Raw genomic sequence first — 12,179 nt, 5'->3', positions numbered from 1 at the left:
ACTTTTAAGATGGAGGCCAATCTTACTTTGGTCCAAAGTCTTCCTTTCGATATGGTGGAAGTTAACTAAACTGTATATTACGTAGTAAATATTGCACAATACCAGTAGTGTAGCAATATTTTTTGTCCTTATTGTTACCAATTTTTTTTGTCTTTTTGGATGAGGAGTATATCACTGCATGTACTTGGCAAAATTAGTGCTTTGTGAACATTTTCACATGACATTTATAAGCATGATAGTATTTTGTTGAGATTTTATGTGATAACAAAATTAAAAAGTAGAAGCGGATGGAAAATCTAAATTTTGCACAAATGAAAAATGTTAAAGTGTGTCATCCATTTGTTTGTAGAATATACAGTATGATTCAATACTTCAGTATTGTGAGATGTCCAAAGCCTGGGTTGTTGTTGTTGTTTAACATAACCCTGTGCTAAACCTTTCTACAACTTTGTCTCTGGCCTGTCTGCTATATTTCTTGGTCTTTATTTTGTTCACTATTGTTCCATAACAAAGAATTCACAGGAAATATTGAAATTAAATTACACAGAGATGGACTGTATTTGCCAGACTGTTTATTTGTGATGGGAGATTATGCTGCTTTTATTTAAGGCATCAAAGTCATTTGGGTAAATAATGGACTCTACCATTTTCAAATGTCACTTCCTTGTTCACTCCTGTTTTTAGAGACCTCTCTGAGACAATGTAAGTGTAGGTGGAATCTGCTGTCAACAAATGCTGAGTTAATTTTGTCTCAGAAGTGAGAAAGACCTCATACCTGGTTCAGAGTCTTCTAATAAAAAAACACCAGAACTTTCATCTCTATTTCCTTTCATAAAACATAAAAGGAACATGTTCAGGCATATATCTTAAAGAACTGATGAGGGCTGCTGCTTTAAAGAGATGCCATCAGAAGTCCTAATGCATAGCTATAATCAGTCTCATTTTTTACATTGTACATGTGCAGCAGCCATTTTGGATGCTAACTTTGACTAGGTACTGCTCTGCAATGGTATTTTACGAATGGTGACATCCATAAAAGCAGCTCAACTATAGTTATAAACAAAGCAGTAATGACAGTATGTGGGTTGGCAAACTGACAAATGTAGACTGACTAATAAATATTTCAATAAATGAAATACAGTAGGCCTAATGTAAAAAATATTAATAAAAAAAATGTCATGCTAAGTATCACTTTCCTGCCATTTTAAGTGATACCCAAATTTATGTTGCTCTTTTTCTAAAAAATGCCATTGAATATACTAAAGTTGTAACATGAAAAATGTGCAAAGATTTAAGGAATATGAATACGTTATATTGTGGCTTAAAATAGCACTCTTGTGATTATATGTTTTTATCAAAGATAAATAGATAGCAATTCCCAACAGTGTTGTTTGCATGTGGCAGCTTTTTTTGTGGATTTAACCTTTTTTTTTCTAAGTAAATAACTAAAATTTTAGACACATCAGACCAGCTAAAATAATTTTATCTGTGGAGAGGTAACACATTTTCTGGTATCCCCCAGCCCTCTTCCTGTTTACTAGTGTGCGTATTATCAAGCAGGACAAACAGAGAGCTAATTGTGATTCCAGTAGAGTTACAGTTTTGTTTTTGCAGAGAGACAAACTCAGCAGTGTTAGTTTTGACTGGAGAAGTTTCTCATGGGCTTTACTCTTTTTTGTGTCAAAACGGTTCTATTGTTTATATTTTGACTCCCCAGCTTACCTCTGTCCACAACAGGCGCTGATTTGGGTTCACAGTGTGCTAAGCTTTAGGTGTGTCTTGGTAAGAAATGTGGATTAAACAAAATTTTAACACTGCAGCTATTTTCATTTTCTTTATGATTCCAAAAAACATGTACTTTGTGAGATTGAGGAGAGAAGAAACCAATTTCTATTAAGGTTTTCACAATGTCTGCAGTAGTTTACTAAAGAACACCTGTTGTAACATATTGTCTATTTCATCCAGATTTTACATGTAGTGCATTACGATGAAGATAACGGAAAAGGATACATGGGATTCAATTTATTCTGTGAAAAACCTCAGAAGTTTGCATGAGAAGAACGCTAGTGAACAAATAGCTTTATGAAGACCAAGGAACAGATTTGACAGGTCAGGAATAAAGTTGCTGAGAACTTTAACACTGGGTTAAATTATAAGCTGTAAATATCTTACCTGAGTCCGTCATGTTAAGACAGAAAGAGTCTGAAACAGCTGCACACCTCCACTTCTCAACAGAGGCGTCCAAACATTTTGTCACATGGGACAAAATTGTCAATTTAAAAGTACTCATGGGAGCAAAACAAAATGCTATTTGAGAGCTAAAATCACAAAGGATCATATCTGTATTTACATAATGTTTTGTATCTGCTAAACAATAATCCGAGCATGCAATATTAAATGAAGTAGTTGAATACTTCGTAGAAGAGGCTTGCAAACTGAAAGGCATCTAATTTGCAAATTACTTTGAACTGGACTGAAAAATATTGAGAAAAAATTGTCTAAATATAAGCAGTAAGAATATGATTTGGCCCTTCTATTTATGTGTAACACAGCATAAAAAGAAATGTGGGTGCATCAATGTACTTTGGATTAAAAGTCATTGGATAGATGTAATGCTATTAACTATGAAATCAAATAGAAAGCCAAACTCATTGGTTATTAAAAGATGAATACTTTGTGTTGTTCCATAGTAAGATTTCAATATTACCCGTCATAAAAATAAAACATCTCCATCTGCATCATTCGCTGGCAGGGACAAATTTATAACATTCTTGAATTGCACAAAATCAGTCCAGAGACTGCAAATGGTCCTGGGGTCATACTGTGGACACCCCTGAACCAAACTGACCGGCTAGTCAAGGGCAGCATTTATTGGCAAAGCAGCCAGGAGGCACATGGAAGATTCTGAAGTTACAGAAAATACTTGCGAACGGATAGACTTCAAATGCTTTTTCATTGCCCGATAATGACGAATTCAGTAGGAACGCTCTTCACAACCTTGTGACTTGTCACACTGCATTACTACCTTCCTGGCTCACAGTTGTGAGGGGTTATGGGGCAATATGGCCGCTGTCCTTTGGTGTCTTCACCCCTTTGGATACGATCAGAATGAGAAGCAGAGATATTTACATGCTGTCTGAGAGTGACGGCATTGTTATAAAAACAAAGGATGCACTTATCACTCTTCCTGATAAATGTCATTCATATGGAGATGTTGGTCACCTCGGGAGACGATAAGGAAATTAAAATGAGCTCAGAGAGCACCACCATCAGTTAATATTTCCCTTCCAAATTAGGTTGTTAAACTTAGATAAATCCCTCCCTAATCTGCATTAAGTGTGTGCATGCATTTGCGTGAAAGCATTTGACAAAGTAAATGTAAGAGAGATTTCGAAAATGTGTTATATCTGAATACTGTTTGCCTCAGTCAAGAAAAGAAAATCTGCCCTGATAAATTCCCCATAGCTGGATATTAAGTCTGGATCATCTCCTGGAAAATATTGTGTGAGAGAGACGGGGGGAGAGAGAGACGAGGAGACACTGGCTACACCTGAAACTTATCTGTGGCCACATTGCCATCTAGTGGTAAAGTAGTGGAACAATGTGCTAGAAACCCTTTAAATATCGCCCCGGCTTCAGGGTTCTGTCTTCCTCTCTTCTTTTCTTGTCAGTTTTCACACTGACTATAATGCATAGCGGCTTATTTGTCGCCAGCAATCCTACCCACCCCACCCTGCTAACGGTCGCAGAGGGAGACTCAGCAGCCAGTCAACCTTCAGTTTCTTTAACTTTGAGTGGGTGGTTTTTATGTGCAATAACAGTGTGTCTCTTTAGCATCCACCCTCTTTCTTTGCTCAAAGCTGCATTGTTTTTGAATGTGGTGAGAGAAAAGAAAAAATGTCAGATGCAAGCTTGTGCTTAGATTTTCTCACGTACAAGACTACTATTTTCACAGTGAGAAGAAAGTCAGAAGAAATCTTTTTGAACTCATCATTGAATAGACAAAAGGTTGACTATGCAGCCAAGGTAAGAGGACGTTTAAGAGAGATGTTTTCCACCTTATAAATGTTATTGCTTCACCTGAAAGAAAATCAGTGCAGACTATTGAACAAGTATGCAGTTCTGAGAAACAATGCATATAATTTTTCATCCAGATTCAACTTATGTCAGATGGTTTAACCAATCTGAACCCAGTCCTGTCTGCATGATATGTCCATGACACAAACATCTATCAAGGTATAATGAAATAAAAGTAACAGGATATGTAATGTTTGGAATACCATGTCCTGGCATTAAATGTTAATGGTTAGTTAACAAAATAAATTCTATTTAGCTGTACTGAGAGTATGTCACAAAGAACTTGCTTACAGTGGCTTCCAAAAGTATTCACACAGTTTAAGAGTTTTGCCGTTTCCTGTGTCACAACCCCTAGTTTAAGTGTATCTTGCTGTTATGTTATTTGATGCTACTGCCACAAAGTGTTGCATATTTGTACAGCAGAGGGAAACTGATTAATCATTTTCAGAATTTGTTGCAAATAAGAATTTGAAAAGCGTGTTGTGTGTTTGAATTTAGGAACAACACATTATAGAATCAACCTTCATTGCAATTAGAGCTGAGAGGATTTTAGCGAATGTGTCTGTCAGCTGTGCACATACAGGCTGTCATTTTTGTCAATTCGTCTTTGCAAAATAGCTAAAACTGTGCCATATTATCTCTTCTACGATAATCTATTCCCTCCATAGACTCTCAGTAGGGCTGCACTTTGATGGAGCCATTGTATAAGATGACTCCTTTATCTTATACAATATAAATGATTGAATTTTATCTCTGGCTGTACGCATAGGGACATTGTCCTGTTTTAAAGGTTAATCTCTGCTCCATGCTTTCTTCCAGGAGTTATAGTCCAATCTGTGTTAACATCAACATGAGCAACATCCGTATCATTATTTAAAGAAAGCATTCCCACACCATGATGCTGCTACCACCATCTTTGATTTAAGACATGGGGTGTTGTGCTGAGCCAGTCTTCAAAAGCAAATAGATAAATAAATAGATAAATAAATAAATAAATACATTTGGTCTTTTCTGATCAGACTTCTTTGTGATGTGTGTTTGCTGTGTGACTTACTTGGCTGCAATTTGTACTTTCTAAAGAAAAACACCTCTCTTCTGGCCCCGTTTTTGTAAAGGTCAGGTTTGTGGAGTGAGTGACTAAGAGTTGTCATGCCAACAGATTCTCCCACCTGAGCTGTAGATTTCTGCAGCTTTTCCAGACTCACTATATGTCTCGTTGCAGCTTTTCTGATTATTGCTCCCCTTGCCTGACATGACCTTTAAACTGCCTGTATTGGTAGTTCTGTGCTTACTTTATTTTCAGATAACTTACTGAAGAGTGATCTAGGATATTGTTTAAAAACTTCACCCTACCTTCACCTTTCTGCTGGTCTTCATGATACTGGTTTGCTCTCTAATATTTTCCAACAAATCTCAGGGGCCTTCACAAATTATTGGATTTATATTGAAATTAAACTAAACACATCTCTGTTTAGAAATTAGGTAACTTCTCAATGATATATTATTCAGGGACTGAATATTTTCTGCAAACATTAACATTGTCTTTAATTTTTTGTCCACTTCTCATCTAAGTAATCATTTATTTTGACCTGTTGCATAAAAGCACAATGAATTTATAAAAAACTTTTGGTTGTAATGTGACATAAATGTGAAAAAGCTCAAGGGAACTGAAAACTATCAGCATTGAGTCTTATGATACATTTAAAAGTATTAAAGCAACTGCTGCACTGCAATTTTTTGTTGGTGTTTTTTATCTCTTCAAATCAGATTATATGTTTTGATAACCCCTGTTGCAATGATGTGAGATCTTTTCCAATATTTAATTTTCCATGATGGTCCACTATACACTGAGCAAAAAGTGATGATTTCAGTGTAGAAAAACTACACTCATGACCATTTGGCTTTGAAGAAACTGGAGGTTTTCTTTGTTCATCTCACAGAGTTAAATAAAAAAATAGCGTTTCCCCATTTTATCTCATGTTTCCTTTAAAGCTGGAATTGAAACATCTAAAAAATGCCTCAAGAAGATAGAAAAATGATTTATAGTAAAATTCAGGCAGAACATGCAGACCAGTTTGATGTGAGGGTATGCTAACATTAATAGCATCATAACACTTTGGCTTTATCTTCAAATGTCACCTTAATCTGAACTAATCTCTTATTTTTCTTTGTTTTTTTCCAGAGCTCCCAGCAAAAGCCGGTGGTCTGATCTGATCCTAGCTGTTCCCCTCATCAAAGTGGGAGTCCACCCACACCTTTAAGCATCAAAGATGCATGAGTGTTTGATCGTCTTGCATCCTCTTTGTCAAGGGTATGCAGGCTGAAATCTGATACCGGCGGGTTATCTTTTGAAATGCTTTCGTGAGATCATGTGTCAGAAAGCTCCCCCAGTTCTGGGAGTGAATCCAGTCGGCCGCCACACTAGCACATTCAGTCATCTGTCTGAGTTACATCTGAAGTAGGAGCAGCAAGGTCTCTTTGTTGCCCAGCATGTTTCTGAACTAACAGCTTAGCAGAAAACAGATGAATTGCATTGTGAGGTAATTGGATTGGATGTGAACCAAAAATATTCAGTCAAAGCCTGTTTTGTAGTTCTGAGCCTCGGGATATCGACTGGCTCCGCACCTTTGATAATGTTGATGTTATTTTAGGAGAAAGGACAGACTGAGCCTGAAGGGAAGCACAGAAAGATGGCTCGTCATTAAAATAATTGGTTAAAGAGGAGAATGTAATGGTGGATTACCAGAAATGTGAGTTTAAACAGTAGATTTTATGCATCTCAAAAGAAGAAATTCCAGTACAGTGCCTTGCAAAAGCATTTAGATCCCTTTAACTTTACATGGTACAACCAAGTACCATCATAAGTGATGCAAACAAAAACATGTATTAAATTTTTTATATATATAGATAAACAACTGAGGTGTGCAGCCTGTAATTGCATGCACCAAATAAGGCTGCATCTATTTGCTAATTAGATGAGACGTCATCTAATTAGTTGACTTCTCGTTATTAGTGTACGCGTCTGTGTAATTTAACCTCAGTATAAAGTCAACGGTTCTGTGAAGGCCTCAGATGTTTTTAGAATTAGTGAACAAACAACACAATGGAAATAATTCCGTTCATTTCAATTCAGTTTATTTACAAAGCGCTAATTAACAAGAAATGCCATCTTAAGGCAGATCCAATGTAATCAATTAAATCCTGCCATATACGTAGATAAATTGAAATTCTAAGACATACATTCAAATTTGACCATACTTATATCTCTGTGTATAGCAGTGAAGTCTGGTTTGTTATGCTAATTGGTTAGAAAAAGGTTTTTCTATCTGAATAAAACAACAACCCGGTGTCGAGTTATAACTTTGCCGCAGTCCCTCCTCCTGAGCAAGCATGTAGTGACAGTGGACAGTTTATTTTGAGTCATTAACTGTGACTTATACTGTGCATAAGTAAGGAAACAGTGGAAAGGAAAATTCCCTCACAGCATAACGAACCTGGCTCAGCATGAGTGGGCATCTGCCGTGACCGACTGGAGGTTTAAGAACACAGAGTGGACACTCAAAGAACGAGCGAGCTCTGGTCCAGGACTGCTCTCTGTAATAATGGCAGCTGTAGTTCTTTCACTGACTCTATCTAGGTGAGAAAGACTAATGCCTGTGGGATGAAAAACACACTATCCATAGTTGGTGGCAGCAGTATGGGAGAAAAAGCAAGAAGAAAGCCATTATTGAAAGAAAACCAAAATGAGTCCCATTTGCAGTTTGCAACAATCGATATGAGACACAGCTAACATCTGGAACAAAGTGCTCAAGTCAGATGAAACCAAAACTGAACAGTTTGTCTTTACTGCAAAATGTATTGTGTGGTTAAAAACCGGCGTTGCACGTTAAAAAGATAGAACAGTGAAACGCTGTTGTGGCAGCATCAAGCTGTGAAATGCGTTTCTTTAGCAGGGGCAGTGAAGCTGGTCATAGTTAATGGGAAGGTGGACACATCCAGAGCTTAATACTAATTAATTAATTTTTAACAGTTATATGTGTCTTTCCACATACACTGAAGTTTGTGGTTGAAATGTAGCTAAACATAATAAAGTTCAGCCCTCAAGAATACCTTTTGCAAAGTGATGTAAATATTATGTTTAGGAATAATATCTTAGGTTTATTAGTAGAAGTTAAAACAGTTTATAGAAATCTTGAATGAACTCTCTTTGGTTTGCCTCCTTACACCCTGAGTTCAGCATCGGGAGGGAGGCCTTTCCCAGTCAATGAAAACATGGCATCAGAGACGTACATGTCCCACAGGCTGCAGGAGACATCAGGACCGCACACAGACAGTGTATTTCCTTCACTGCACACCATAAAATCCCACCACCACCACCACCACCACACATGGCTGTAATAAGGCAACAAATTAAGCCATTACACAGTTTTTTAAGGTACACAGACATCCGTGTTTAAATATTTTAAGAGAAACAAGGGATATCTCACCCAAAAGTTCCATTGTATGTCTGGGACCACCAGGGAAATTAGAGCCCATCATTCTTATCACTACAGAGCCGTCGGGTGATATTTTTGCAACAGCAGATCAGTCCAGTTCTCCTTTTTGCTTTCCAATGGCGCTCATCTTTGTGTGTTGGATGGGAGTTTTTAGGAACGTTCCCAGATAACATAATCATTGCTAGAAACAGTTTAGGATGTGTTAATAAAGCCATATTTCCCGTTTCAGCAGAGAGACATGGGTCAAACCATTAAGTTCAATAAGCAAGCAGCCCAAGGCAAGACCAAGACTCAAGCCAGATCTAATGATGGTGTGCGAGTCAGTGTTCCCTCCCTCTCTGCATACAGTTTAAGAGCAACACCTATAAAACTCCATTACTTGCTGCTGTTGCTGCTGCTGCTGCTGTAATGGGGTTCAGGAAAATACTCCAGGAGCTGACAAAAGCGGGGGCCTCTCGTAAACCCTCGAGGAAACTTTCTAATTAAACACCCGCTTCTTAACTCCCGTAAACAGAGAGGATTTCAAGCTTTTCCATGTCATATTTTCTCCATACCTTAGGCGAGGAAATGATGCCAGAAGTTGGGAGTCCATCTTGAGGAATTTACTCAGGATGGTTTTTAATGGTTTTCCATGTAGAATTGTTTTTCCAAGCTACTGGGGAAGGGGGCTTCCCTGGGATGTTGGCAAGCGTCTCTAAGGCTAAATATGTGGGTTTGATGAAGAAGACCTGTCACAGTTTACATTACAAACTGACTCGTACATGAATGTTAGAAAAGACAGGTGTCTCCTACATGTATGGTTAGATCGTCAGATAACGTAAACAGAATGCAGACAAAATATTTAAAAATGTTGACTTTAACCAAATAAATCCAAAATTTGGACTGTTTTTCTTTTGTTATTGTTGGTAATTTATTATTATTTTTTTTACATAGCATTTTAAACATTTGTGATCTCAATCACTTCTGTCTCTCTCCTGCAGAGACCCAGAGATGAAGCTAAATAACTAGTAACACAATAGTTTATGTTTTGTTTAAATGTAAAAAAGAATGAATTTATTTGATTCTACTTTTTTAGTGTTATAAGTGACAGAATATTAAGGCTTAAATTGGGCTTGATTTAGCAAATCTAAATGTTCTTAAAACATCAGGAATTGTTAATATTTTGCACACGTTCCAATTTAAATCAGACACCAGGTTACCAGTGTGTCATGGTATTGCCAAAAATGAACCAGTATGACCTTTTAGGGTTGAAGATGGACTTGAAAATAACTCCCAAATTGAATGCCAGTCTCCAGAAGACAATTTCTTCTGAAATCAGAGACTGACAATAAATAGAAAATCAATATTACTTGATGACTAGGCTGACAGACCATATCAGTAATGGTTAAATGGATCACTATTTGGTAATTTTGAAATCTCATGAATGTTTGACTTTGAGATGTTTGTTTTTATTGTTGTTTTAACTAATCTATAATGATTGGAAAGTTGGGTTTCTAACATAGAATTCCATTGTAATTACTCACAAATAGTTGCCAAATAATTGTGCTCTCTTTATGTTGTTAAATATTCAGGTTTGGCTAAACATTATGCACACAGTGTAAGAACGGTCACAACTCTCCAAAATGTAACTGAAAACAAAACAAAACAAAACAAAACAAAACATAAAGTCCCTTTCTTATTTTGATGTTCACATTGGTCTTGTTGCCAAAATGCTTTAAATTGCTGCCATGTGATTGGCTGGATTGCTATGTGACTTGACTTGTTATTGGACAGGTGTACCTAAAAAAATTACTCCGTAAGAGTAAATCATGCTTCACTGTGCTTGAGAGGAAAAAAATATATACAGTTATCATAAAAGTTTATTCAAGTGGAGTAGATATGGAGAGACCTGCTTTATCCCTCCCTTTCCAACCATGAACTCTATGAAGCAATCTTTACCTGCTTCATCGCTCCTCGCGGACGTCACTCACCTTGGGATCATCCAATGGCGACGCACACGAGACCCGTAGCTCCTCCCCGGCGTATAATTGGAAGTTTCTTTAGTTTCTCCGGCGGAGCTCGGGCGGCAGTGTAGTCTGAGCTCGTGGAGGGATTAAAAAGACACCACTAGCAGCAGCAGCAGCAGCAGCCGCGATGTTTACCGGGAGCCCGAGCGCATGTGTGACCCTGTGTTTGTGGATTACGGCCCTGACGAGCGTCTATGCAAGGAAGCAGGACGACTCCTTCTTCACCGCCAGCGTTTACCGAGCGAGATGCGCCTCGAGGTGCCTCAGCCTGCACATCACTCGCATCTCCGCGTTCTTCAAGCACTCACAGGTACGACGATCGGGGTGGTCGCTGCAAGCCAGATCAGACCCAGATAAAGCCCAAGGCTGCCTGTGTTAGTAGGAGTCGTTGCCTCTCATAATAAATGAAACCTGTTCTCTCCTGAGCTCTATTGAGGGGAAAACTGGAGGAGACTAATTGTGCTCTATTTATTGTTGATCAGGCAAATTAGTCTTAAATTAATGCAAAAAAAAGTGTCACCGAGTTGCTTGCAAAGTTATTGCAACCAGCCAACAGAGAGATGGATAACTGTTGTCTGTTAGAATCAGGGCGCTTTACAAGCCTAATTAAGACATCGCCGTGTTTTCGAGACTTGGAGATGAATAATAGCTCCAAGTGCAGCCAGTTTCCATTCATTACTCGCTAATTACTGGAAAATGAGAGGTCATCTCTTTTGAGTACAAATGTGGTCGTCACCTTGCTTAGTAGCCACCACAATTTTACACTGTGCTGTGATGCAGACCTGGCTTGGATCCAATTGAAATTAGCTGGGTGTTTTGGTTAATTTTGGTATGTGGTGTCAGAAGTTGTTTTTCACCCTCCGCTGAATGCACTGTTCTCTCCCAGGACCCCTAGAGAAAAGAGCTGGACACTGATCCCTCCCTCCCCCCCTTTCTTTTTTTTTTTGGCTCCTTTTTCTCCATTTATCTATTTAGTGTCTGGCTGCCTTTACTATCACCCCATTAGGATTTTCAAGGCTTGTCTTTTTCTCAAGGTGCATTAATGAATCCCTAATTGTTTGGAAACATGCTGGAGATGGATTAATCTGTAGTTAGTTTGAAATGCACTCATCAGTTTTCCCCTAACTGATAGACAATTTCTCTCTTCATAAAGTAACACAAATGTCCCAAAGTGTTATCAGCTGGATAATTAGTCGGACTACCTTAATAGTTGCTTAAGCAGCTCATAAGTTGCCTCAGAAACAGTGTTACCTTAATGAGAGTGATGGGTGGTGCTCCTTTAGTTTCCAAGTAATGACTATTTTTTTTTTTTTTTACGACTGGAAATATTTCCTAACAGCCAAATTTGTCTTATTAGTAAAGAAGGGAGAAAACATCGGCACCGTCCTTTAGCCAGCTGACTATCAGTGTGGAGCAACAAGTTAGGGAGGGGCAGCAACCCAGGTCACTTCCTCTGACATATTATTGTAAGGACTTGTGGGAACAATATGATGGCAATTTTTCATGGTTTTGAAACAGGAACTTTTTAAAATCTTGTTACACCGGTATCATGCCTACCAGACACCTCCTTACCGTAGTTAGTCATAGCATTATTTATGAA

At 38.0% G+C, this 12,179-nt stretch overlaps 1 protein-coding gene across 1 annotated transcript in view; it reads left to right on the top strand.

Moving 5' to 3' along the window:
- The first annotated feature begins 10,615 nt into the window (after positions 1-10,615).
- Positions 10,616-12,179, top strand: part of anos1 (anosmin 1) — a 59,840-nt gene continuing 58,276 nt past the window's right edge. Inside the window, exon 1 of the mRNA XM_032567844.1 lies at positions 10,616-10,889. Within this exon, the coding sequence (XP_032423735.1) occupies positions 10,707-10,889 (183 nt within the window). The 5' untranslated portion in view covers positions 10,616-10,706. The remainder of the gene's footprint in view (positions 10,890-12,179) is intronic.

Source organism: Xiphophorus hellerii, chromosome 7 (genome assembly GCF_003331165.1).
Source record: "Xiphophorus hellerii strain 12219 chromosome 7, Xiphophorus_hellerii-4.1, whole genome shotgun sequence".
Classification (NCBI taxonomy): domain Eukaryota; kingdom Metazoa; phylum Chordata; class Actinopteri; order Cyprinodontiformes; family Poeciliidae; genus Xiphophorus; species Xiphophorus hellerii.
The sequence above is the reverse complement of the archived record's forward strand: the minus strand, read 5'-3'. Positions and strand labels throughout refer to the sequence as shown.